Source organism: Nothobranchius furzeri, chromosome 3, assembly GCF_043380555.1.
Source record: "Nothobranchius furzeri strain GRZ-AD chromosome 3, NfurGRZ-RIMD1, whole genome shotgun sequence".
Classification (NCBI taxonomy): Eukaryota; Metazoa; Chordata; class Actinopteri; order Cyprinodontiformes; family Nothobranchiidae; genus Nothobranchius; species Nothobranchius furzeri.
Genome location: NC_091743.1, coordinates 47,404,467 through 47,432,016, shown reverse-complemented (window position 1 = coordinate 47,432,016; position 27,550 = coordinate 47,404,467). Strand labels below are relative to the sequence as shown.

General features: G+C 43.2%; 3 protein-coding genes across 4 annotated transcripts in view; all 3 read left to right on the top strand.

Moving 5' to 3' along the window:
- grm2a (glutamate receptor, metabotropic 2a) overlaps window positions 1-6,899 on the top strand; it is a 35,900-nt gene extending 29,001 nt beyond the window's left edge. The window contains exons 5-6 of one of the 2 annotated variants that reach the window (XM_054749150.2): window positions 3,447-3,624; window positions 6,669-6,899. In XM_054749150.2, the coding sequence (XP_054605125.2) occupies window positions 3,447-3,624; window positions 6,669-6,767 (277 nt within the window). In that variant the 3' untranslated portion in view covers window positions 6,768-6,899. The remainder of the gene's footprint in view (window positions 1-3,446; window positions 3,625-6,668) is intronic. The other variant, XM_015959814.3, reaches the window with a different exon arrangement.
- A 2,793-nt stretch (window positions 6,900-9,692) lies between these two features.
- parp3 (poly (ADP-ribose) polymerase family, member 3) lies at window positions 9,693-18,279 on the top strand. The gene is made up of 11 exons (XM_015959816.3): window positions 9,693-9,826; window positions 10,063-10,253; window positions 10,501-10,626; window positions 15,588-15,767; window positions 15,864-16,002; window positions 16,272-16,495; window positions 16,574-16,729; window positions 16,805-16,891; window positions 16,962-17,139; window positions 17,710-17,853; window positions 17,964-18,279. Exons 2-11 carry the CDS (start codon window positions 10,074-10,076, stop codon window positions 18,134-18,136), a joined length of 1,587 nt encoding a protein of 528 aa, XP_015815302.1. The 5' UTR covers window positions 9,693-9,826; window positions 10,063-10,073; the 3' UTR covers window positions 18,137-18,279.
- Window positions 18,280-20,410: 2,131 nt separating this feature from the next.
- gpr61l (G protein-coupled receptor 61-like) lies at window positions 20,411-22,405 on the top strand. The gene is made up of 2 exons (XM_015959818.3): window positions 20,411-20,549; window positions 20,920-22,405. Exon 2 carries the CDS (start codon window positions 20,975-20,977, stop codon window positions 22,265-22,267), a length of 1,293 nt encoding a protein of 430 aa, XP_015815304.1. The 5' UTR covers window positions 20,411-20,549; window positions 20,920-20,974; the 3' UTR covers window positions 22,268-22,405.
- The last annotated feature ends 5,145 nt before the right edge of the window (window positions 22,406-27,550 follow it).

The following is a 27,550-nucleotide window of genomic DNA, read 5'->3' as shown; positions in this document are numbered from 1 at the left end:
TCCGCAAAAGTTTTGGCTCTACTGACAGCAACCAGTGATTGTGGCCTGCAAGTGTTCTGCGTGTGTGCTTTCATGAACCAGGAAACGGTTAAAGTCATCCCGACAAACACCAGACATGGTTATGAAAATGATACAACCAAGAGACAAAATTGTAAAGTTAAAGGCGCCGTAAGTAAAAAATCCCCAAACTGTCTAACGTCTCAATCATGTTGGGTGGAAAGTTACATTTAAACTCAACTATTCTGGTTGTTTTCAGTTCACGGGTTAAAGGTGGGAATTCAAAGGTGAAAGTCTAGTTTTTGCCTCTGTGTGTGTGTGTGTGTGTGTGTGTGTGTGTGTGTGTGTGTGTGTGTGTGTGTGTGTGTGTGTGTGTAGGTGTGTATGACTCATAGGAAGCAGCTTTGCATAAATAAGAGTTTAACGAAACAACTTAAATATGGTATATATACCATATACCATATATGGTATATTTAATAGTGATTTTAAGATAGAACAAGGACATGAAAAAAAAATACTAAGCCAGAGTAAATATCTAAACTAAACTGATAGAAGTGCACAGTAAAGGTTGGCCTCGGTAGCGAGGGGTTGTCCTCGGGGAGCTGACCAGCACGCAACAAGAACAAAACAGAATGGAGGAAACAGGCAGAGGAGCTTCCTGACACAGCTGCCTTTGCAGCAGCATGGAAACGGTGGGCAAGACCATGAGGGATGAGAGCACTGAACGTCTCTGTGTGCCCCTGTGCGTAGCTGTGTGGAATGGAGTGTGAAAGCCTGGGATGCTGAGTCCCAGCTGAGCTCCTTCCATCCTGGGACTCCAGCGATGCTCAGAGGCGCCCTTCCTCCAGTCACTTTCGGCAACACGACTCACAGGCTGAGTGGACTCATTAGATAGACGCAAAGATGAATAATTTACTGAAGCAACTCAGTTGGCAGAATGTCTCGTTTTTCACGTGCACTGACAGACAACCCGTGATCTCCTCGTTTTACACCACTTCTTAAACTGTTGTCCCAGCCTGATGCAAATCTTCAAACAGCTGTTGGACTGCAGTCGGCCCTGGGCTAAACACAGTCTACTGATCCATGAATAACGCTGTTGGTTACCATATTAAGGTGGCCCCCGCTTCCTCTGCCCTGACTGCTGGTCATTTCACATTTCCACCATGATTAGAGTTGATAGTACATCTATAAAATCACTGCATGAACTACAGCTAGTATAAACAGAAAATCTCAATCAAGATAGGTAAGAAAATCTTCTCTAGATCACAACAGCTTTACCTCACTTAAGGTTCATCTGGTGACACCAGAAATGGATTTTATCTAGAGAGATTAGTTGTGATCCATCATGTGGCAGTAAGGTTAGACAAGTCCTGCACGATAGATTCAGTTACATTTATGCCACAGAAGAAAGAGGAGTTTCATCTTGACTGAATTAATAAAACAAATGTTTGTAAAATACATCAGTGCATTGAGAAGTTGACATAAAACCAGGGACAGGTAGACACTGCAGCAGCCATCCTGTTCTTCATGCCCACTCCACAAACCTGGAGACATAACAGGCTCTCCTCCAAAGAAACCTCCCGTTAATTATTAAAACCACTTAACAGGTTCTTCCTGTGCAGGACTGTCCGGGGATCAACTTAAACCTAGTTAAGAATTAGCTCAACGACATTTACGTTTCTGGATTTTAGAACCGCGGGGATCAGTAAAGTGATTTGGTCATGATTGCTCAGTTAAACGGCAAAAACCCCCAAAGTCAAACAAGAAACTGCTTGTGTAGCTTGTGATGCATGTGGTGGTGGTGAGGCGGCTCCTAATGACAGAATCACGAATCACATATGACACAACCTAAGAGGAGGTAGGAAATTCAATTAAAGGTCTTCTTCACTGAGAAACAGTGGAACGGGGCCGCAGTAGTTCAGGTGTTAGAGCAGGTTGCCTCGTGATCAGAGGGTCATCGGTTCGATTCCAACTCCCGCCAGGGGTATTCTGCTGTTGTGTCCTTGGGCACGACACTTCACCCAACTTGCCTGTGTTAGTGGTGGTCAGAGGTAGCCTGGTAGCAATCTTTGGAATCTCATCTTAGACGGAGGCAGTAAAGACCCACATGGCAACACTAATGGATGCAAAAGGAGAGTTTTGCATAATCTAATCTTGCATAATAGCTAGATTAGTTACCTGCAAAGGCCTTTTTATCTAATATGTTTGCACCACAGATAGAAGATAACAGCCTGATGTAAAAGCCAGCTGACACAGACAAAATCACATAGAATTTTATTTACATATGTTTTATGTAAAGGCTAAACTGTCAGTGTTGCGCCCTCTTCAGGTAAAAACTGCTATTGCTATTGGCTAAGAGGTACACTATAACATTAGCTGGTACATTATGATGTCACAATGTCGTTGTGAGCCTGTGTGTGTGTGTGTGTGTGTGTGTGTGTGTGTGTGTGTGTGTGTGTGTGTGTGTGTGTGTGTGTGTGTGTGTGTGTTAACGGCGCTGCCCTCTCGCTTTGCCAGGCAACAGGATTTCTTGCTATTATCAAACAGGAGGTGGGAGTGGAGTAAGATTCTGATAGGAGGTGACTTGCTCTTTAAAAAAAACATACATTTAGGTCTGGGGGAGTCAAAGTCGAAAAGCAATCTCAGAAACAGTGTTCTAAGAACAGGGATTCCTGCAGCACAATCACAAAAAAATAACAAAGCGCTACAGAAAAAAATAGAAAATATACAAAAACTGTGAATAAACGATTCCTGCAGTCCTGTTATTCGTTACTTAGTTGAAATTTGTGTTTGTGGATGTAGCAACAAATTGCTCAGTGAATTCAGTTTAATTCAATCGAATAAGCTGCTTCTGTTCTCTTGCTGTTACTTAATGTTATCGTCATGGCAGAACAGTTTGTGTGCAGCACAACACTTGGTGCTCACACCATTTGAAATCCAACATTAACATTCAGGGCAATGGCAAACACCTGCTGTGTCTTGTGAAAAGAAAAAACCTGCTCTTGTCACATACCACACAACAGAGAGCTGAATCCTCTCATTAAGCGGGGCACAAAGAAGGCTGAGAAAGGCTTGGAAAAGACAGAGCAGGCTGGGTACAAACAGCACCGAGACGAGGCATGTTCATGGCTCTGCAGCTGATTGACAAGCAAATAAACACACTGCTTCCTTGTCTGGTTGATGGTAGCACCCTTCTGACTGCCTCCACTCTTACACCTGGCTTTGATTTTGAATTACAAAAGGTCTGTTGATGAAACATTTTCTCACTGCTAGAAATTGTTTCTTTAAAGAAAGAAAAGGCGACTCCAGTATTCTGCCACTGATGATAGGGCTCGTACAGATCCTTTACTCAGTAACTGTCTACACTATTAGTTTAGGGCTTAAATGCAGACATCTGGAACACATTATAGTGCCAGGTAATTTATTTGTGCATCTTTTTCACCATGCAGGTGCAGACTACCACCATGTGCATCTCTGTCAGTCTCAGCGGGTCAGTGGTGCTGGGCTGCCTCTTTGCTCCAAAAATCCACATCATTCTGTTCCAGCCACAGAAGAATGTCTGCACCCTCAGAGTGGCCACCACCCGCTTCAGCGTCAATACCGGCCCGGCCTCCAGCTTTTCTCAAGGTAACGCCTGATGTACAACACAGTTAAAGTTTCGGATACCAGCTTATTCAAAACTATTCATGAAATGTATCTTATTATAACAAGCAATGATTTTATTTTCTGTCAAAAAGGGTACGGAGAATTAATATCTTGCCTGTTCTAGATAGCTCTTGAACACCATTAAAGGAATGTTTTAAAATCATTTTCTTGAGCCAGTATGTGCTAAAACGACCCTTTACAGGGTTAATGAAAGGCCACCCAGCCGCTATCGCCCCCTGTGGTCAGAATATTCCACGGTCCCATCTGTTGGACTTAGAAATAATTGAGCTGACATACCTGGCGCTGCAGTCTGCTTCCAGCCCGTTTCTTGCATGTTTTAGATCATGAACACAGCTGATTTGTTTGATTTAGTGATGAATACTCCTGTAGACACTAAGGAAGTCTGGGGATAATTTTCAGCTGTTAGATTAAGGTGTTAAAAAGACAAACACACGGCAAAGAGATAGTAGATCCAAAAGCAAAACCTAACGGACACTAGGGGGTGCTAAAAGCAAGCCAAAACTGCCTAGTCTCCCTTTAATTGATTGATTGACAAGGTAACAGCAGTTAAAGTGGCTTACTTCCTTCTTTCAATTCAATTCAATTCAATTCAGTTCAATTCAATTCAATTCAATAATACTTTATTAATCCCAGAGGGAAATTAGAGTTTCAGTACACACATTTCTGAGATCAGACATACATACATCCATACATGACAAGAATTGGTGACTGTGGTCCTTCGCAACCCGAGTCACGCTACCGTAATAGATCAAGAGGGTTTATATGAGGATAGAGTCGGGGGGAGGGAGAAAAAGGCACTTCATAGCTACCCTCAACAGAGAAGGCAGCTTTGCTATGCAAAAAAACACCTCAGACAGATATGCACACACACTTCAGACATTACACAACAAGTGTCCTCTAGGTGGGGAGGTAGGGTTGGGACTCTCCTCACTTCAGTGCGTGCAGCTGCATGGAGCAGCACTTATCACCTCCATTTGGACAGGGGAGGGAGATTAATGGGTTGGAGAGCACAGTGACTCCTAGATACGGTTCCACAGCCTTCACCGGTCACAGTCCCACCCAGGCTGGGAGAGAGAGAAAGAGTTGCCTAGCGACTGCAGCATTCCACATTTCTTCTGAGGGGGGAGTTTACACTTCAGCCTCACCGGCTGCAAGGGCACCAGACTCGGATAGTAAGAATTGTTTTGGGTACAGACAAAGATAATTTCCTCTCTGCCTTAGAGTTCTTTTGGTCTACAACCCCTCTAGATCCAATAATGGCATAATTAATCAATCCCAATCCGTGCTGATCCGTCCACAACTCTGTCCTTGATGGAATCCACCTTTTGTGCCAGAGCCTGTATCTCAGCCAAAATTCCAAGCTTACGACTCATCTCGACAATTATATGAGTTTGTGCGTTCACAGCACGATGCATTCCATCTCTGAGTTTCGGGATTGAGCCAAAATTCCTCGAAAGCTCGTTAATTTTCCGGTAAGCCAGGTAACTGCTCAGGCCAAACAGCAGGAATCCTGACACCAAAACCATGAATATCCAGACATCTTCAGAATCCTCTACAGACAGTTGAGAGAGGCATATCAGGTTCCACTGTTTCCAGGAGTCCATGATATGCCCAGCTGGCTCTGTCCCAGAGGGGCATCCGGGAGCCCCTTCTCCTGTTCTCATCGTTGAAAAAATTTTGTCAATCGCATTGAGAGAACAGCTGACCAGATCCATTTTAATAATTTCCAGTTTCCAGAAAAAATGCAGAAAGCGCTGTGCACACAAGACAGGACAAAGAGCCTTGGGATAAGTGGGAGGGAGAGGAGAAAAAAGCGTCTGTACTCTCCAAGAGCCAGAAGAGAATGTGCTGTGCTTCGTTTAAATAATTATTTCAGTTCATGCAAACCTTTACAAAAACCTTTACACCACCAGTTATTTGTAGAGGAAATTAGCTCTTCTGGTTCAGTGTGTAGCACCTCTAGCTGGAATTTAAAAACACTGTAAAGGTTTAAACAATGTGAATGGACCTCTATGTCTTTTTCTGTTTAAAGACAACAGGAACTGGCTTCATAACCAACCTCACTGACAAGTCAATAACTTGCCTGTCCAATCAGAATTAATCTGGATTCCTCCAAACGTAGATTGTTTAAAGGTGTGGGACACATACAACTATCTTTTAATCAATATTTCTGATTAGAATTGGTCACTCTGAGTTTTTCATGCAGGCTCAACATGAAAATAGTCTCCTACACCTTTCTCCTGCATTAGCTTCTGATAGAAAATAGACGGGGAAACTGTAGGATTAGAAAATCCTCACAGATTTACGTCACACTGTCACTTAACATTCATGGACTCGCCTATCTTGACTCACGACGGACGGGGAAGGCAGACAATTTCTCCACTAGTTGAAGCTAACCGTTAGCGTTAGCAACTCTACCACACAGGAGAACTCTTCCAGGCTTCTGTTATTTGTGGAGATGAAACATCAACGTTGCAGAACAAATGGAGTCAGAGTCGTGTTACTGTTAGCCAATCAGAGAAGAGATGTCCAAATATCAGGAAATAAGACAAACCCTGTTGTCTGAAGCTCAGCTGTTATGTAGCTCACCCCCCACCCCCGTACAACTTACAAGACATTCATTTCCACTAGAAATAATTGCAAATGTATTGATTAAGTTAGTTTTCCACTCCTTTAAAAAGTTATCTACAACAGGTAAGATACTATTTATTAATACAGTACTTCCACAAATACCATTTTACCTATTTAAATTGCCTTAACATTCACTTTTTAGTGAAATTTATAGGATAAATTACTTGTATGATAGTAATAGTAACTACTTTAATAGCAATTTCTCAGGTTTAATTTCCTGTTGCTGTATTTTGCTGCAAATTTACCTGAGACACTGTGGCTTTTGGTTGTTATTAAGTTAAAGAAAATCGGAGAAAGGCTTTTATTTGTCGTTAAATATCAACAATTTGTGTTAAAATAAAATAAATATCCTGAAATGATTTGATGTTTTTCAGCATCAGCTTCCAACGTTGTTCCAACTGTTTGTAACGGCCGAGAGGTGGTGGACTCCACAACATCCTCCTTGTGAACGATCAGCTGGGCTCTTCTTTTAGTTGTAAACAGAGTAATGTAATCACTAGTCCTTAAACCGCGTCTCAGATCAGCAGGAGGTCACACAGACGATCGTCCTGACTTTGTTGTTCTCAGAGTGCTGTGAGTACAATGTCCCGATAAAGTTACTTTGTTCTTTGCCTCGTAGCATTTTATAAACGAGATGCCGATAAAATCGAATATAGCCCATGTTTTTGAAGATTCTACTTGCAACAATTGAGTAAATTATGGTAATTCTGTTCAATGTAATATATACAAGATGTTTTTAATGTAGACTCTTGGTGAACCAGTTTGTGCTTTCTTGTAATTTATGTAAATAAAATGTGTTTTTTATAAATATTAAAAAGACTTTGCTTATGAGTGTGTTACTTTGCATGTCATTACAGGATTTGCTCCAGAAAAACAATTAAAGGTTTGCTGATTTTGTTTAATTGTGTGAAGAAATTAGTCAGGTTTGCATTGTTTAATTCCACCCAAGCCTCCAGCAGAAACTAAATATCTTCAATATGCTAAATCAATGGGATGTAAACCTCTTTTTACACAACAACTCTCTAGTCCGCCCTAGTTCTGACCTGACTAGTGGTCTTTTTTAATGTCTAATTAATATTTAAAAACAGGGAAAGAAGAAGATCTAACCACACATTCTGCAAAATAATTCATGCAGAAGTCGCTGAACTTCTTCACAGAATACATTTTTATATATTTCAGTGCATCAAAGATCTGACATCTGTCCTTTGCGTTATTTAAGAGCTTAAACCCACACCACCAGCCAAAAGCAAACAGATCTAAAACAAAGCCATCAAAGAAAAACACACAGTAGTCAGAAGACTGAACAGCAGGGACTGATGCTGGGGAAAACAGAGTCAAGCAGCATCGTGGCTGCAGACAGCCACCTAGTGGCAATGTCGTTATCAGGATTCTAGTCTACCGTCAACAGGTTAAGGGTTTTACTTACAAGTGCAACATGTATACATATATAAAACCAGAGCTGTGTCATTAAACTACTTAAGTAGAGCTTCGTGTTGCAATACTGCAGTCATGGTCTAACTGGAGGTGCAGAGTTGTTATTGCTTAAATTTGCTAATACAGAAGTTCTAACTGGTCCTACTACCCTGGCCTGCCAGACTCCTCCTCTGTTTAACTCTGTGCAGGAGGAGTCTGGCAGGCCAGGATAACTACAGACATGGTTGGTATATCTGAGAGTCATCATGATGACATCAACGCACTGAATTTGACAAAAATTTATGAGAACAGATGTGAGAAAATATTCTTTGATGTTATATGCTCTTTGTTTTTTAATGTTCAGTGTGTTTTACAGACTGCAATATACAGTTATAACTATGCAATAAATAAGGCAAGCTGGAAAATAGAAATGCAAATGAAGCATAGGCTCCTCGGTGATGAACCATTTTTATAGCATAATTCACAACAAAGTGAAGTCGCAATAACAACGACTCTAAATCCGGATTAGAAGGCAGGGGCCAGACAAACCAGATTAATTCAAGACTTTTTGGATTTGTGACTGGGGAATAAAATACAAGGTGCATAATGTTGTTTATACTTGTATTAAATCTGTCACCAATAATACCCCTGATGCAAACAAACAGTTATTCAGCTAACAAATGAACATGTCTGCATGTACTTCTAACTATAGTGGGTAGAGAAAATGGAAATATACATTGTCGGCCAGTTTATTGGATGTATCCAATAATTACTAAGTTGGATCCCCTTTTACCTTCAGAACCTTCATTCATCACATCAAAGATGTTGCAGCTGAAGTCCAAACTCATCAGACCAGGACATGTTTCTCCAGTCTCTTCTGGTCCAGTTCTGGTGATCCTGTGATAATTGTAGCCTTAATTTCCTGTTATTAGCTGACAGGCGAGACACCTGGTGTGGTCTTCTGCTGCTGGAGTCCATCTGGAGCAGCTGTTATGGTTCATAGATGCTGTTGTGCAGATCTTGGATGACTACGGTGGTTACTTGAGCTAATGCCTTTCTATCTGGAACAATCCATCCATCCATTTTCTTCCGCTTATCCAAAGTCGGGTCACGGGGGCAACAGCCTAAGTTGGGAGGCACAGACTTCCCTCTCCCCAGCCGCTTGGGCCAGATCTTCCGGGGGAATCCCAAGGCGTTCCCTGACCAGCCGAGAGACACAGTCCCTCCAGCTTGTCCAGGGTCTTCCTTTAGATCTGGACATGCCTAGAAAACCTCACCAGGGGGGTGTCCAGGAGGCGTCCTAATCAGATGCCCGAGCCACCTGAATTGGCTCAACGAACAAGTCCTCTGACCTCAGCAAGACACACAGCATCTTTTTCTGATCATTCTCTGTAAACCAACCAAACCACCAGAGTCTCTCAGAATCCGATGGTCAGTTTGAACATCAGCAGATTGTCTTTTCCACACCTAGATTCCTAAACAAGCTGCTGCTTTGTGATCGGCTCATTGCATGTTTGAGTTAGCAGCACAAAAATGTATTTCAGTTGTGCAATACCAACTGTTCAAATGATGGACAAGGAAAAAGGTTAGTACCACGCAAGCATTGATCCTTATGTTCTCAATAATGCTTTACCTAACAAGGTCCACTGTGTGATTCCACCACTGAGAACAAACGCCCAACTGATGCAAGAAGACATCATAGAAACTAATGATTTTAGAAGGTACATTTTTACAGGAAGGAATAAAATCTGAAAAATGACAGCTGTTCTTATTTCTGTGATTTTGTTTGTACCACGGAGTTCGCTCTGTGAATGAACTGATCTATATAAATAACGCACAGCTATGACACCAACTCCAGCAAATACCCAGGTCCCAAAACCCCCACAGTGACGTTTCCGGCTAAGCTGGCTAGATGGCAGCATCGAGCTAGCTGCTAGCTTGGCTGTACCGACTCCAGCAGAAACCCTGCAGTCCCACTCCGTCCAGACTGTAAAGTTACCGCGGGCCTTGCTCAGCCTCCAGGAAGTGTCTAACTTCCGCAGATAGTAGAACCATACCTCTTTCTGTTGTTGCTAACATCAGTCACAGCTAAAGGACAAGTTCCCAGGAGCTAAAGCAGGTAAGGAGGCGCTGCTGCATATCTGAACATAGCCTTATTGAAACTGCAGACATGTATACTTATTGACCCGGCTGGGTTGTAATTGGGCGGAAGGCTCTTTTTATTCTCTCTTTATGTGACATGATCTTATTTGCATCATGGGGCTGCTTGACAGCCAGCCCAGGGCAAGTTGAGACATGGCCGCTGGTGTCTGGACACCATGCCGCTGCTCCTGAACACAACCCGTTTCTGTTCAGGTTTAACATCCATGGCACCGAAGAGAAAAGCTGCTGCTGCCAAGGCAGGAGGAAAGAAGGTGAAGGAAGAGCCGGAGGCTAAGCCCAAGGATGCCTTCACCTCTGCAAAGGAGGCCCTTCTGGCTGCTGGGCCACAAGTAAAAGGCAAAAGGAAAGTGGATGATCACTGTCCCCTGTCCTCCTCTGGAGAGGTTGTCCACTTATAATAAAGTTCTGGTCCTTTAGGGCCACTGCCTGCATGTCTCCCTGCACCAACACACCTGGTTTAAATCAGTGGGTGACGCAGAAGAGGTGACTGAACTGTTGAATCAGGTGTGTTGGAGCAGGGAAACAGCTAACACCTGCAGGACAGTGGCCCTCCAGGACCAGATTTGAACAGCCCTGCCTTATTTAATATATAATAATTAAACTTAGTTTTGATCAAACTTTCTCCACCAGGTTTACGAGGATTATGACTGCATGCTCAACCAGACCAACATAGGACACAACAACAATAAGTTTTACGTGATCCAAGTTATTAAAGCTAACAACCAATACTATTCATGGAACAGGTGGGGCAGAGTGGTAAGTTTATCGATTAATTTTCATCAGTTTTTGAAGTTGGCGTTAAATTACAATTGAATAATGAAGCTCTTGTTATCACAAGCATCTGGCGTCTTCTTTGCTGTGACCGGAAATGACGTAACCGGAAAAGCAAGACATAGGGTCATTTCCTTCGCCGGAAGTAGATTGGATTTGACGAGAAAAACCATACCTGTCTTTTTTTCTCTTCGATATGTATATAAACATATACATATCCAACAGAAATACGATACGGTGGGTCATTACCTTGACCAGAAGTCATTACTTTCACAGGAAGTAGTTTTTTTAAACAAAACTTACCGGAAAAAGCATTTTTTATTTCAGATTTTTTTTCTCTTCAAAATTGGACTGGCAAACTTTTAAATAACGTTGTTACCTACGTTGCATGAAAATTGAATATTAAATCCCTTTGTCCTTCAGACAGGGAATTTTTATGACAGTAGCACATTTATATATATAATAATTACAACAATAAAAGGCTGTAAAGTGAATACAAACATATGGAAAAAATGAGAACACATTAAACTAAGACTTTTCAAGATATGCAAACATGATAGTACTTGCTTAATATTCAGTTTTATAGTTAAGCCCAAGATGGAACTTTTGACCTACACCAATTGCTAAAGTACAGGACTCCCAGGAGCAGTGAAAAACACTTCAACAACACTCCTGTCTCACCAGCAACAAAAATTTGTTACAAAATATCAATAACACTGTCCTATATGTGTATCACAGCAGCTCATTGCCGTTGTTGTCGTCTTCTTCCTCCGCTTATCCGGGTCCGGGTCACGGGGGCAGCATCCCAACTAGGGAGCTCCAGACCGTCCTCTCCCCAGCCACCTCCACCAGCTCCTCCGGCAGGACCCCAAGGCGTTCCCGGACCAGATTGGAGATGTAACCTCTCCAACGTGTCCTGGGTCGACCCAGGGGCCTCCTGCCGGCAGGACATGCCCAAAACACCTCCCCGGGGAGGCGTCCAGGAGGAATCCTGACCAGATGCCCAAACCACCTCAACTGACTCCTTTCGATACGGAGGAGCAGCGGTTCTACTCCGAGTCCCTCCCGAATGTCCGAGCTCCTCACCCTATCTCTAAGGCTGAGCCCGGCCACCCTACGGAGGAAACTCATTTCGGCCGCTTGTATCAGCGATCTCGTTCTTTCGGTCATTACCCAAAGCTCATGACCATAGATGAGGATTGGGACGTAGATCGACCGGTAAATCGAGTGCCTGGCTTTCTGGCTCAGCTCCCTCTTCACCACGACAGATCGGCTCAGTGTCCGCATCACTGCAGATGCTGAACCAATCCGCTTGTCGATCTCCCGATCCCTCCTACCCTCACTCGTGAACAAGACCCCGAGATACTTAAACTCCTCCACTTGAGGTAGGACCTCTCCCCCGACCTGGAGTTCGCAAGCCACCCTTTTCCGGTCAAGAACCATGGTCTCAGATGAGGTGCTGATCCTCATCCCAGCCACTTCACACTCGGCCGCAAACCTACCTAGCAAGAGCTGAAGGTCAGAGCTGGATGAAGCTAGGAGGACCACATCATCCACAAAAAGCAGAGACGAGATTCTCCTGCCACCAAACTCGACACACTTCACACCACAGCTGTGCCTAGAAATTCTGTCCATAAAAGTGATGAACAGAACCGGTGACAAAGGGCAGCCCTGGCAGAGTCCAACCCTCACCGGGAACAGGTCCGACTTACTACCGGCTATGCGGACCAAACTCACGCTCCTCTGGTAAAGGGACTGAATGGCCCTTAACAGAAAGCCACCCACCCCATACTCCTGGAGCGTCCTCCACAGGGTGCCCCTGGGGACACGGTCATAAGCCTTCTCCAAATCCACAAAACACATGTGGATTGGTTGGGCAAACTCCCATGCCCCCTCCATCACCCTTGGAAGGGTATAGAGCTGGTCCACAGTTCCACGGCCAGGACGAAAACCACATTGCTCCTCCTCAATCTGAGATTCAACTATCGAACAGACCCTCCTCTCCAGTACCTTGGAGTAGACCTTTCCAGGGAGGCTGAGGAGTGTGATCCCCGTATAGTTGGAACACACCCTCAGGTCACCCTTCTTAAAGATGGGGACCACCACCCCGGTCTGCCACTCCACAGGAACTGCTCCCGATGACCATGCAATGTTGCAGAGACGTGTCAACCACGACAGTCCTACAACATCCATAGCCTTGAGATTAGGGCTGCTCAATTAATCAAATTTTAATCATGATTACGATCTGAGTTTTGAACGATTATTAAAATAAAACAAGCCGATTATTTGCTCCTCCCACTTGCGCTGCCCTGAGTTGCAAATGAAGCGCTCCTCCCACAGTGTTGCCAACTTATCGACTTGGACGCTATTTCTAACAGCGTTTCAGACCCCCTTCTTGACTTTTTAAATCTTAAAAGTTCCTAGCGAACACCTCAGAAACATCTCTGGTAACCCTTAGCTACTTTCTGGATAACTGTCGTTGACATTTCCTGCAGGTTAGCTAAACACTCCGCCTGCGCTCCCGACCGTTCTTCAGGACATTAGGAAAGGGAATGATGTAGTGATGTGTCAGCCGCTAAAGAAACAGCTCTCAGAGCCGGCTCCCAGTTGGAGTAACCAGAGTGAGTGACACACACACCGCACCTGCGGACTCCTGAGCCACTAAAAACGGCTAAATGTGCGCGTGTGGCATGCTAAACACACGTGCAGCTTGCCCCTGATTGCTGTGAGACCGGGTTGGAGGGTGGGGGGTGCAGCTGTGGTTGGGACAATTATTACATTAACTGATGGACTTGTAAATAAATAGTTTATAAATAAGGTAGAAATAAGTTCCTCACGCTGATAAATAATAACTAATCTCTCTGAGGACACGGTGCTAGTGCACGCTCCTACAGCACATTGACATGACTCAATAAATGTTATGCAACATTTTGTAAACATCAATTTATTTACATTTATTTGTTATAAATGCCACTGTATAATTCTTGCTGTCAGTATTTGCAAGATATTGGTATTTGGGTCTGTACTGGTTAGACTTAAATGAGTTAAACCAAGGTCTATAGCCCTTGGGTCATAGACTATGAGCTATAAGTATATTGGTATTTTTATACTGGGAATCAGGAGTTATTTTAGTGATCATCTTGTTTCTTATTTATTTTTGTCCTGATTGTGCCCTGAGCAATTTTATGACTGAATAAAAGCTAATAAAATCAACATAAATTGAAAAATCGTCCTAAATAATCGAGATCTCAGTTTCAGTCACAATAATCGTGATTATTATTTTTGCCATAATCGAGCAGCCCTACTTGAGATTCCCAGGACGAATCTTATCCGCCCCCGGGGCTCCGCCGCGGTGTAGTTGTTTGACTACCTCAGCAACTTCTGCCCCCGAGATTGGACAGTCCATCCCCAGGTCTCCCGGCTCTGGTTCCTCCTCGGAATACGCATAGGTGGGATTGAGGAGCTCCTCAAATTATTCCTTCCACCGTCCGACTATAACCCCAGTTGACGTCAGCAGCTCCCCATCCCCACTGTAAACAGTGTGAGCGAGTTGCTGCCTCCCTCTCCTGAGGCGCCGGACAGTTTGCCAGAACCTTTTTGGAGCTGATCGATAGTCTTTCTCCATGGCCTCACCAAACTCCTCCCACGCCCGAGATTTTGCCTCGGCAGCTGCCACTGCTGCACCCCGCTTGGCTATCCGGTACCTGTCTGCTGCCTCCGCAGCTCATTGCAACGGTAACTACTACAGCTGATAGCTATTTAGCTAATTAGTATTTCTGTATTATTTTGAGTGAAAGACAATAAAACAAACACTTAATTTCACAACCATTTTATTTAGGGTACAAACGAATTCGCTGAAGCATGGCTTTCTCAGCTGCATATCGATTCATCCCCTCCCATTTTTTCAACACCTGAAAAGCATGCACACAAGGATTAATTCATACTCTGTCAAATGTTTTCGAAAAGTAACTTGCATACCAATCACTGCTGAAGACTGCGTTGTACCTCTGGAACAAGGACATCAAACACCAAGTCCAGAAACTGGAACTCTCCCTTCATTATTAGTTTATCTATTCCTGAGCATGAACCAATCCACTCGGTCAGCTCGTCAACCTATAAAACACGTTAACATAAAAATGAACAAAACATTTCTCTCAGCATTAGGCAACATTTATTTACGATATCGTAAGTAAATGTTGCCTAATGCTGAGAGGAATGTTTTGTTTGTTGATAATAAATAAATAAATTAATTAATTAATGGACCCAGGTGGCCCACTGGCCATGCATCGAGATAAATAAATGTGATGCAGCTTATTGTAAGTCAGTATACATTTACCTGTGCATCAGCAAAGTGGAACTTCAGTGGCTTTAGTCTTTGCTTTAATTTAAGCGAGACACCTGGATTGTGCCTCTGATGCATGCAGCCAGACTTCACTGTACCGCTGCAGAGATCCTTATACAACGTCTGAGTAGAGACAAGAGTAAAAAATAAGCAACATTACTACAGAAAACAAGAGACTGCCTTATCCTTTGTCCAATTTTAGAGTCTTAATTTATTATACCTAAGCATTACCTTGATTTCACCATCTGAAATCACTGCCTGGTAGGGCTGCACAATATATCGAAAAATTATCGTCATCGCGATAACAGGACGTGCGATAGGCCCATCGCAAAACACGGCAAAAACGGCGATAAAAGTAACTTTCCTAACACTGGTGGCCAAAAGCAGCAACAGTCTTTTTTTTAACTCCAGCTGCTCGTTTGATCTCTGAGTCCTTCACGTCTTTCTAAAAGACAAACATTTAAAAAGTAAACACACGCCATTATTTGAGGCAAATATCAATACATCGTGGAATAAATGACCCTTAAGTTTTATTTATACGTTTTTATTTGTTGTGTACTATTTTACACTGGTGATTTGTTTTCTTCTGTTTCTCTGAATCCAGGGAGAAACGGGACAGAGCAAACTGTCTGACTTCAGTAAGCTGGAGACGGCCATCAAGGACTTTGAGAAGAAGTTCAAAGACAAGACCAAGAACAACTGGAGTGACCGGGCCGTCTTTGTTTCTCACTCTGGGAAGTACACGCTGATCGAGGTGGATGGAGAGCAGGACGCTGAGGTCAAGGTGATGTGAAACTTAGAGCAGCAATGGTGCGGAGGCCTTTATAATTTAGTGTGTTCTATAGCAGTAACGTTATGGGTTTACTCGTTGGCACTGCAGGTGGACAGTGTTGATGGAAAAGCAGTCAAAGTCTCTAGAAATGTCCAGCCTTGCACCCTCGACCAAGCCACGCAGAAGCTTATCACTCTTATCTTCAGCAACGACATGTTCAAAGAGGCGATGGAGTGTATGAACCTAGGTGGGTGTGTTTGAAACAAACAGGTTTCTGTAATGGTCCTAAAAGAGCTGCAGTGATGTGTAAATGATCAGCTAAAGGGCGAAGTCCGCATTTTCACGTCTTGTCTCGGCACGTAGAAGTGCAGGTTCTGGCCGGCATGTCGTACTTTCACCCATCTCTTCATTCATCACATTGCTGCCAAAGTAAACAAAGTATAACCGTAAATAAAGCTACTTCTCGCACATAAATAAACAAATAAACCATCTTTGTGTTTGTTCTTCGTCACACAGACGTCAAAAAGATGCCTTTGGGGAAGCTCAGTAAGGTGCAGATTGCAAAGGGCTTTGAGGTTCTGGAGGAGATTGAAGCAGCCATGACTCAAAAAACCGGAAAGAATCGCCTGGAAGAACTTTCATCAAAGTTCTTCACAACAATCCCACACAACTTTGGCAGAAACAGGCCGCCCACCATTAATGATAAAGAGATCATCGCAAAAAAGAAGGAGATGCTCATGGTGGGGTTCATTTTCATATAATTAAATGTATTTTCGGTCGTGGCCTTCACATTCTTAGTTTTACTCTTCTCTACGAAGGTGTTGGCAGACATAGAGCTGGCCCAGACTCTGAAGTCAGAGACCGAGAAGGCCGAGGAAGAGATGGTAGAGACGGTTCCTCATCGTCTCGACCAGGACTACGCGTCTCTCAAATGCAAGCTCAGTCTACTGGAGAAAAATACAGAAATGTTTAAGGTACCGAGTCTTGAGACTGGGGAAGATTTTGCACTTGAACTTGATGCTTTATTTATTTTTATTTTTTTTTTGAAGATCATACAGAAATACTTAAAAGAGACATCTGGTGATTATTTTAAACCACAAATCATCAACGTTTGGGAGGTCGATCGCAGTGCTGAGGTAGATGCTCTGTCTGTTAGTGTTAAAAATAACCCAGAGGACATGTGGACTAACACACGGCACGCTGCAGGGACAGCGCTTCAGTGAGAATGACGGTCTGGAGAACCGCCGGCTGCTGTGGCACGGCACTAACATAGCAGTGGTGGCAGCTATCCTGAAGAGCGGCTTGAGGATCATGCCCCATTCTGGAGGCCGTGTTGGCTGTGGGATCTACTTTGCATCTGAGAACTCCAAGTCTGCGTGTTATGGTGAGGCCTGGAGAAAATCATCTGGAATTTTATGTAAACATATTTTAAAGTCCTTATTCCAGGGTGTCCGCGGGTCCTTAAAAAGTCTTAAACTTGCTTTTCCGAATTTAAGGCCTTAAAAATCCTTAAAAATGTCAAATAATCCTTAATTACAGTTTCCAAAGGTCTTAAATTAAAGAACCAATAAACAAGATATTTTTATTTCCATGAAATTTTTGTGAGTTTCTAGTTAGTGTTCAGCATTTTATGTGTATCATATTTGCGTAAGTGGAACTGTACACTTTCAGTTGGTTGTGAAAGGGGGCTATTTTTAGATGAGCACATTAGCTGTTTAAGCTAGCAGGAGCTTGCACCATGGGGAAGTGCAAGTTTAATGGTAACTGGATGGCTAATCCCACGTTCGCAACATGGTTAGCACCGGTTTCATGCAATAGCTGGAAATTATAGCTTAAATGAAATTTTAAAAAAGCTTAAATTTGGTCAAAGTGGACTTAAAAAAGGTCTTAAAATGTCTTAAATTTGGCTCCATTAAACCTGCAGATACCCTGTTGTTCTGTTGTCTGTTTTTAGTGCGACCTTCAAAGAACACTGGAGTGATGTTTCTGAGTGAGGTGGCTCTTGGTAAGGAGTGCACCATCACCAAAGATGACTGTACCCTGAAGAAGGCCCCTGCAGGTTATGATAGTGTGGTGGCGCGAGGCCGGGTGGAACCAGGTACGGGACCCTTTCAGGGGTTTGAGCCCTTTGGCAGTCTGGGTTTATTATGCCTTTGCTCTAATGTGATTTCCTGTTTAGTTAAGTTTTCCCCCGTCTTGCATTCTCAGATCCGTCTAAGGACGTTGTCATCACTCTGGAGGGAAAAGAGGTCACTGTTCCTCAGGGGAAGCCCATAAATCAGCCCCAGTACTCAGACAGCTACTTCAGCAACAGCGAGTATCTCATCTACAAAGAGAGCCAGTGTCGCCTTCGCTACCTGCTGGAGCTGAAAATGCGCTGATGACCTCATCGACACCCGCGCAGGTTCATTAACGGTCCAGGCTCTAGATGCGGACGTCTCTACAGGAGTGCATGAATGCTTCGTTCTTTTCTGTGCCTTACACTCTTATGCACGTGTGGTAGAATGTATTGAAACGTACAATCTCCCTATTTTGACCATTCACTGTAATGCTGATGTTGGATTGTCTTACGATGTTTCGAAGTTTGGAGTTTTGCACACTTGGGTTTTTGAACTACAGTACGTGTCACTTTTGTTTGTGACTGAATTGTTATTTCCTTGCAAATCATGGAGCAGAGTCAGGTTTATGCAACCACTGGTGGTGGGGGTGGGGTGGGGGGGTCTGTGAATGCTAATGTCAAATTAAAAGAAAATTCTGTCAAGTTTCATATCTGGGACACTTTCTTAAACATGGTGGTGTGAGGGGTTGACGCCAGAAGAAGGCGCTTTTTTTCTAGATGAGTCTAGAAGTGTAGACGACTCAAAACCAGTTGGTTTGAAGATAATTACGTATTTAGAGATAATTTAGCAGCTGCTTAGACAGTAAGAGGGAGCTTATGAATGTGTGTTTGTGTTTACAGAAGTATGAAGCTGGTGTTTCAACACCTGTTAGAAGTCTGATGTTTACTTGAACTGTAAGAAGACTCCTGATGATCAGACCTAAATTACTAATATTACATTCAGACACAGGTTGTTTCAGACAAAGCCAGTAAGTAGAAGCCTTACTGGTCTTGGTCTTGATATCTTTGCACTAAAGCTGGATTAAATGAAGAAGCTTCAACACGTGTCTGTTTTCTGTCTTCATGTCATCTGAAGTTTTCTGCTGGTGCACACTTCCCACTGCAGGCACAGATATAGTTGATACTAGAAACTTTAATCCTCCATGATCTCCATCAGTATGTTGATGACAGAAATGTCACTTTAAGACATTTCTAGGTGTAACTTGATTGGGTAAAAATGTCTAATTATTGTTTGATTCTATGGAAATCCTGTAATTCTAAAATAACATTATTCTCTAAAAACACAAGAGAAAGTTACTAATAGTTAAGTCAACACTGCATTATTACCACTTTAGGAATCATCATTGTCCTTTAAAAGAATGACTTAAAATGCTAGAATTAGTACCCAGACCATATAGTCAGGATAAGCATGACCCAGGTGTGGGTGAATAAAAGTTTAGATGAGATAAAGTTAGGTTTAACATGTTTGGTGTGAACTAAATGAAATGTCTTTTGAAGCCATCCATCCATTTTTGTCCACTTATCTGGCGTCGGGTCGCGAGGCAGCAGCCTAATAAATCATCAGAATATTTCTTTTAGGTTTCCTCCCGGTTGGACGTGCCTGGAAAGCCTCACCAGGGAGGCGTCCAGGAGGCATCCTAACCAGATGCCCACGCCACCTCAACTGGCTCCTCTCGATGTGGAGGAGCAGCGGGTCTACTCCGAGCCCCTCCCGAATGACTGAGCTTCTCACCCTGTCTCTTAAGGGAGAGCCCAGCCACTCTGCGGAGAAAACTTATTTTGGCCGCTTGTATTCGTGATCTCATTCTTTCGGTCACTACCCAAAGCTCGTGACCACAGGTGAGGGTAGGAACGTAACTGACCGGTAAAACAAGAGCTTCACCTTCTGACTCAGCTCTCTCTTCACCACCACAGATGGTACAACGCCCGCAGACGCAGCACCAATCCGCCTGTCAATCTTGAACTCCGTCTTTTCCTCACTCGTGAACAAGACCCTGAGATACTTAAACTCCTCCACTTGGGGCAGGACCTCATCCCTGACCCAGAGAAGGCATTCTACCCCTTTCCATATCCAGACCATGGTCTCAGATTTAGAGGAGCTGATTCTCATCCCAGCTGCTTCACACTCAGCTGTGAACTGCTGCAGCAAAAGTCTTTGGAAGCAATTTGAAAAAAAAAAAAAAAAAGTTTTTACAAAACTTGGTGGGAGCAAAAAAGTAAAAGAACCTATTTACAAAATCCTCCTTATGACTAAAATGTGCATTTCAGTGTTTTCTAGAAATAGGCCTCTGGGGTTTGGTGGATGTTAGGACCCAGAGAAGACGGATCTAAAGAGGCACAGTGATGTGTGGTAAGGGAGAGAAAAAAAAAGACTCCAGTCCACACATTTGTTCTAAACAATGTGTGACAGTCACCGCCTCACACAGAGGACGGGACTGAGAGTGTTTCTGGAGGAGAGACAGAGTGAGGGGGTTTAACTTAGAACTGCAGGCCATGATGGAGTCACTCATCAGTAATCTACAGGATAAACTGTGCTAACACCACCATGATGTCTCTTCATGCTTGCGTTTAGAAGTTCAGTTGAATTTCCTCTGGATTTTGCTTAAATGAACATGAAGAATAAAAAACGGGTGGAACCAGGATTTAAAACCAGCCCAACAAGAAGTGAATCATGGGTAAGTCGGTTTCACGCTCCTCGGCGTTTTAATAGATGTGTTTCTGTTTTGATAAGACATGTATTCATGAAGTCAAATGTCATTGTTTTATTGCAAAAATGTAATAAAATACAGAATTTTAAACATATTACATAAACAGTTTTCAGCTGTTTGTGGAGTTTTCTAAATCTTCCTTGTGTTTCCCAAAGCCAAGTGGAAGACCTGTTTATCTTGCAGTGTTGATTAGCATGTAGTGTATCTGTTCATGACATTGTGCTACGCTATTAGGCTGACATTTAAATACTCAGTACATTTATTCTCCCATAATTAACCTTAAAATGATTAGTCATTTAGCGTGTAACATCACTAAAATGTATTTTTCTCCTCACAGGAAAGTCACTTATGAGTTCATCAGAGTTGAAAATGAAGGACAAGTTGAATAAATAATGGCTGATAAGACCGGTTCCATGGTCGTGTCTGTGCTAGACCAACCCGATCCCAATGCCACTACTTCCCTGTGGACTCCAAATCCCACAGTTCCTGCTGATGCAGGCATCGTCACAAGCTCCCAGTCCCAAGTCAAAGACCTGTTTGGGTTGTTCTGCATGGTGACCCTCAATCTCATTGCCCTGCTGGCCAACACTGGTGTGATGGTGGCCATTGCTCGAGCTCCTCACATGAAAAAGTTTGCGTTTGTGTGTCACCTTTGTGCCGTGGACCTGCTCTGTGCCATCCTCCTCATGCCTTTGGGTATCATTTCCAGCTCTCCGTTTTTTGGCACCATAGCGTTTACGGTTCTGGAGTGTCAGGTGTACATCTTTCTCAACGTTTTCCTCATCTGTCTTTCAATTCTCACCATCACAGCCATCAGCTTGGAGCGTTACTTCTACATTGTTCACCCAATGCGTTATGAAGTCAAGATGACCATCAACCTTGCCATTGGAGTAATGCTCCTAATCTGGATGAAGTCCCTACTCTTAGCTCTGGTCACGCTGTTTGGATGGCCGGCCTATGGACATCAGAGCTCCATCGCTGCAGGCCACTGTTCACTTCATGCCAGCCACAGTCACCTGAGAAAAGCGTTTGCTGTGCTCTTCGGTGTGGTTTGTTTCCTGGCTCCTGCAGTGGTCATCTTTAGCGTTTACTGTGCTGTCTACAAGGTGGCTCGTTCTGCTGCACTGCAGCAGGTCCTGCCTGTGCCAACGTGGGTCAACGCATGCCCTGCCAAAGATCGCTCGGACTCCATCAACAGCCAAACCACCATGATCACCACTATCCGTACTCTGCCACAGAGACTGTCCCCAGAGAGGGCCTTCAGTGGAGGAAAAGCAGCACTCACTTTGGTATTCATTGTGGGCCAGTTCTTGGTTTGCTGGTTACCTTATTTCATCTTCCACCTTCAGATGTCTCTGACCGGATCCATGCAAAGCCCTGGAGACTTAGAGGAGGCGGTCACCTGGCTCGCCTACGCGTCCTTCGCTGTTAACCCGTTCTTCTACGGCCTGTTGAATCAACAGATCAGAGACGAGCTGGTGAAGTTTCGAAGATGTTGCTTGACCCAACAAGTTGAGATGGGACCAGCCAGTCAAGAGGTCTCGTTTCAGGAAAACTTTCTTCAGTTCATTCATAGAACTGGCAGCGCAGCGGAAACACATTCCGGTTGTACTAACAATAGTCCAAGGAACACACTGGACCCGGCAAAGACAATTCCCGGACAAATACCAGAGCAGCATGCTTAGATTGAGACAAACTACGGAATACAGCCTTGGATTTGATAGATTATCTATCACATTAATATCTATTATGAAATGTTCTGTTGTATTTGTAGAATGGCTCCTGGGTTCATCTGTATTTGTTGTACTATTGGTTACTATACATAGTCGTATATTTGTAGGTATATGTCTCAGGTCTCCTTTCACTCACCTCCACATAGTACTCACCTCAACATTGATTGTTTACCTTAGTGCAAATTAGAAATGTTAGTCTTATCACGCCATAAAAAATAAACACAATGTTGTTTAAACTTCCATCCATCCATCCATCCATTGTCTGAACCCGCTTTGTCCACATGGGGTTGCGGGGGGCTGGTGCCTATCTCCAGCGGTCAATGGGCAATCAGGCGGGGTACACCCTGGACAGAGAGCCTGTCCATTGCAGGGCAACACAGAGGCACACAGGACAAACAACCACGCACGCACGCACGCACGCACGCACACACACACACACACACACACACACACACACAACTAAGGACAATTTAGACAGACCAATCAACCTAACAGTCATGGTTTTGGACTGTGGGGGGAGGCCGGAGTACCCGGAGAGAACCCACGCATGCACAGGGAGAACATGCAAACTCCATGCAGAAAGATCCCGGGCCGGGAAGCGAACCCAGGACCTTCTTGCTGCAAGGCAACAGCTCTAACCACTGAGCCACTGTGCAGCCCCTGTTTAAATTTCATAGAGATGAATATTATTCTGTAAATGCAGAATGCTAAATTCAAGGTTAATATAGGTGATCATTTTTCCTGGCTCACACCTGAAGCTAGGCGGGAGTTTCACTGGCTGTTGTTTATTTTTAAGTGTGTTCATTTGAATTTTCCTTCATACTTAACTACCACTGCCAGTACCATTTAGATCTCATTAACACAATCGCAGAATGCATCATGTTTCATTCGTCATCCCTTTCTCTAAATCGGAGTCAGGAATGCTGGCGTTTCCTGTCAAAGCACCAAGAGACTGGAATAATTAGCCTGTTTTCGTAAGAATCATCACTACAATTAGTCAGTTTAAAATCTCTTTGTATGAATATTTAATACCCATGTGTTCATTTATTTTTATTTTTCACTTTTATCTTTATTTTTTGTTTATCTTTTTATTTATTATATTTATTGTCATTATTATTAATATAATTTTTTTAAATATTTTTATTATTTGTATTATTCCTATTGTGGTTTCAATGTGTGGCATTGAATTACTTTTTGCTATCTTGATTTACTATTTGTTTTGATTTGTATAGAGGACCCACTTGGAAACTAGATGGTTCATCTCAAGTGGTTTGTCCTCTCGAAATATAAGTTAATAAATAAATGAATGAATATAAATAATGTAATATAAAAAACATTTTAAATACCAACAGCGGTAGTCATAGTGATTTATATATGGTTAGGCTTTAGACAAAGTGGCTGTAGTATGATCATAAAACATGTATAGGAACATAGGAGTTGTCCTGTAGCTGGTAAAGTGACTTATGGTTTGCTTTCTAAAGTTAAAGTACATCTTGTGTAATATAACAGCGTATTCATCTTGTGATCCTTTTTTCCCCCTTTTGTATCACAGCTGACCTTATTTTAATATCTGTAACCAAGGCCGGATTATAATATGGGCAAACTGGGCACAGGCCCAGGGGCCCACAGCCACAAGGGGGCCCACTCGAGCAGCAGCAGACCCTCATGCGCTCCGGAGCAAAAGTAATACTGAGGAGGCCGTTGTCCAGGGCAGACCCAAGTGTATTTTATTTACATTTTACAAAATTAAAATCTAGGCAGCACAAATCCATGCCTGCCGCTCCATCCAACACTCAACTCTCTCCAACAAACACAGAGCTGTATTTATAACAGGTGTGACTAATTGGATTAATCCTGAAACTCAGACACAGGTAAGTACAAAAAATACAATCTTTCAATACTCTTAAATTATACTTAAATCATCATCTCTAAGATCTCCTTAAATAATTACAATACAAAAATAGAAACATCCTTAATCAATCCTCAAAACATTCAATGAAACTAATCTGCATTCCTTAGAGCAATTTCACAGGTCACTCCTCCGATTCCTCCTGAATGGAATGCTCCGGAACCTTCTTTAGGTGCTCCAGCTCCCCGGGGACTCTTTTAGCTGGAACACTTCCAGAAGCACAAGGGAAATAGGTAAGTACAAACATTCAATCATTTATTTACCACTTTAAATCCTCAATATTCATACCAACTCTTCTTACAGGTCCAAATGCTTCACCCCTTCCAAATAAACATTAAAACAATCATTGAGCCTGGTTTCATTTATCCTTCAATCATAGCAAAAGCCTGTGTAACGGACTTGCTACATTACACTGATGCTTTTCGCTGCTGTGGAGCGGGGTGCGTCACCTGTTTTGTCCTCCGGAGACCCCCCCCCCCACACACACACACACACACACACTCGATTTTGATTGCTTGACGGTTGACTTAAAAAACAATTAAGTCATGCAGCCCTGAGGAGAGACGAGAAGGAAGGAGACAAACAAAAAACATGCAGATATTTATTCTTTGCAAACTTTTCAATAACTGTATAATCTTTTAAATAATCCTGCATTACTTTCTGTTGTACTTTGACAGTGGGATCACATTGTGCCCAGGGGCCCCTGCAACGATGATCCGGCCCTGGTAGTAACTTGTATGCATAAAAGTGCATATAGAAGGGAACTGCTATAGGAATAATAGACCAAGTTATGTATATATGTGTATGTGGGACTAGTTCAGAGCCGATACTCTACACGTTTGGCAGACATCTTGATGAACAGCACCCTCGCATTTCCCTCTTATAACTATATATATTTTTTATTTCTTTTAGTTCTCTGCCAGAAAAGCAACCATAAATTGTTGGTTTCTGTGTGAACCAGATATGCTGATGGATGGTTAATGTCATCTCTCTGTCGTCATGGTAATAGAGTGGGCCGGTGACTCGCATTGCAACGACACCCCTCAGACTTGATGCATGCTTTAGGCTTAGATCCTGATTGGAGTCTGCTTGCTCAGATGGAGTCAGATAGAAACTCATCTACATGTGAGCAACGGCTGGAGATAAACTGTTCCCGCTAATATGGACTCTAGTGACAGTAACCTCGACGCAACGAGGCAGAGATGGCGAGTTCACAGTGGAAATCATTACTGGATGTTGATCCAGCACCAAGAATGACAAAGTGCTGTTTTATGGCCACTCAGCAGTGTGACTGAAGTAAACACTGCTCCTGCATGACTGGTTTCACTCAGGGGAAGTGTTAAAGTGAACCTTACATCCAGTTGCTCAGATTAAATGTAATCACAAGATCAGACAGTGGTGTCTCCTGTAAAAGAGCTGATACTCAGTTTGATAAAGAGATTAAATGAACCTAAGTAGTTAGATTGTGGTTATCGCAGATGTTTCTATTGACTTGACCTAGTTTCATATCTTCAGTTTTCCATCTTGTTGAAAATAAAAACGAAGTGATAACACACTGAGCTGCATCGGGTCAGGAAACCTCATCGCCCAAAGGAGCACCAAACAAAAGGTTTTTATGAGACAATAGGGGGGTTCAGGCTCAGGACACGTTTTATTTGACAGATGTGAAACTTCCCCTAAAAAGTGCATCCAGATGCAGCCTTTTTAGATTTGCACATGTTTTTTGTTGTTGTTTTTTTTACCGTGTCCTGTCTGGCTGTGAAGCAAACAGAATTGATGTCTGAATGCTGGTAACAAGCCTTACAGATTTACTCTCAGGTGGAGCATCAAAGCGTCTGCTTTTAATGTCACGCCTGATACTTAAAACTTTATTGTTGTTGTTTTTGAATGCTTTGTAATTCCAACCAGACACGGAGTCAGAGGTGAAAGAGAAAGGAAAAGACAAAAGGTGGGGAGAAGGGGGGTGTTCCACAAAAATGAACAATAATTAACAAGAGTCTGCTTCTAGACCTGCAGAAAGAGAAAGAATAGAAGAAAAAAAATGGGACACACAACAATACATCAGGAACAAGCTATCACCGCGTCAACCTGATGGTGACATATAAAATCAACATTGTTCAACTGAAGAATCACGATAAGTCATAGTGCATGTAGTGGCAACGACAGCCTTAAGACATGTGTTGAACGTGCCCATACTTTGAGAGCGCCCATGTGCCCATACTTTGAGAGCGCCATGTGAGCACCTGTGTGTGTACACGCGCTTGTTTATGTATGGTTTCTCTATAGGAGTGTCCAATAGAGTGTGAGGGACCACAGATCCGCCCCCCAAAGATGCGTAGGAGACGGGGGGAGCTCCAAGTCCCAGAGATCCAGGCGCTGCCCCAGAACACAGGAACCCCAAGGAGACTGCAACCAGAAAGGCCCCCGCCCCCCTCGAGAGGCACAGAGGGTCGCCCCGGGGGGCCACAACCAGCAGCCGGCAGAGCCCCTGGAGATCTCAGCGGCAAGCCCACAGGCCCGCCCGAAGCCTCCCACCCCCTAGCCGGCCAAGCCCGGGACCCAGGGGCGACCACCCCCGCCGGGGACCCAGCAGAGCCCAGGGACCCAGACCCCACCAGGCAGCCACCGGGATTGACCAGGCAGGCGCCAAAGATCTTAAACCCCCTGACCCGGGAGCCACGACCACTCAGGCAGACCAAGGCACCACACCCCACACCAGGTGTGGCAGGGAGAGGGGAGACGAAGATCTATATCATAAAAAGAAGTCCCAAGAGAAGAGAGGAGTCAAAGGCCCCACCTGACATATACAGTCATACACAAACACAGTCACACACACAAAAAAAAAGAAGATTTGTACATGTTTCAGCCCTACAACTGTCTCTTCTGTTTAGTTGATTTTCTTCACTTTTTATGACACCAAAAGTCACTTCTCACCAGTGTTGGGCAAAGTAATTAGTTATAGTTACAAAAAACTTTTTCCCAAAAGTAATTGAGTTAGTAACTCAGCTACCACATTGTAAAAGTAACCAGTTACCTAGAAAACTAAGTGTAACGTTACTTTTATGTTCTGTAAGCAGTTGTGTTCTATAATATAATGCCAAATATTTATAATGATTTAATGATTCTTATTATCTGAAATGTTCGTTCAGTAAGAATGCTCTTATGGATATCTCAAAAGTTCATTTCTACAAGGAACAATAGAATTATCTGGAATACATATCCAGTCTGCCTAATAAATGTTAAAAGTCCAACTTGGGGTTTTTTAGGGATTCTGAGATATCTCAAACTTAATTCCTACTAGTGTGGTTTTATTATAGATATCCTTA

Bases quoted from the DNA above. Each gene is read 5' to 3' on its own strand.
- parp3 (XM_015959816.3), top strand. From the start codon at position 10,074: ATGGCACCGAAGAGAAAAGCTGCTGCTGCCAAGGCAGGAGGAAAGAAG. The intron at 10,254-10,500 runs GTTGTCCACTTA...TTTCTCCACCAG, and splicing joins CCCTGTCCTCCTCTGGAGAG to GTTTACGAGGATTATGACTG. The intron at 17,140-17,709 runs GTGAGGCCTGGA...GTCTGTTTTTAG, and splicing joins CTCCAAGTCTGCGTGTTATG to TGCGACCTTCAAAGAACACT.
- gpr61l (XM_015959818.3), top strand. From the start codon at position 20,975: ATGGCTGATAAGACCGGTTCCATGGTCGTGTCTGTGCTAGACCAACCC.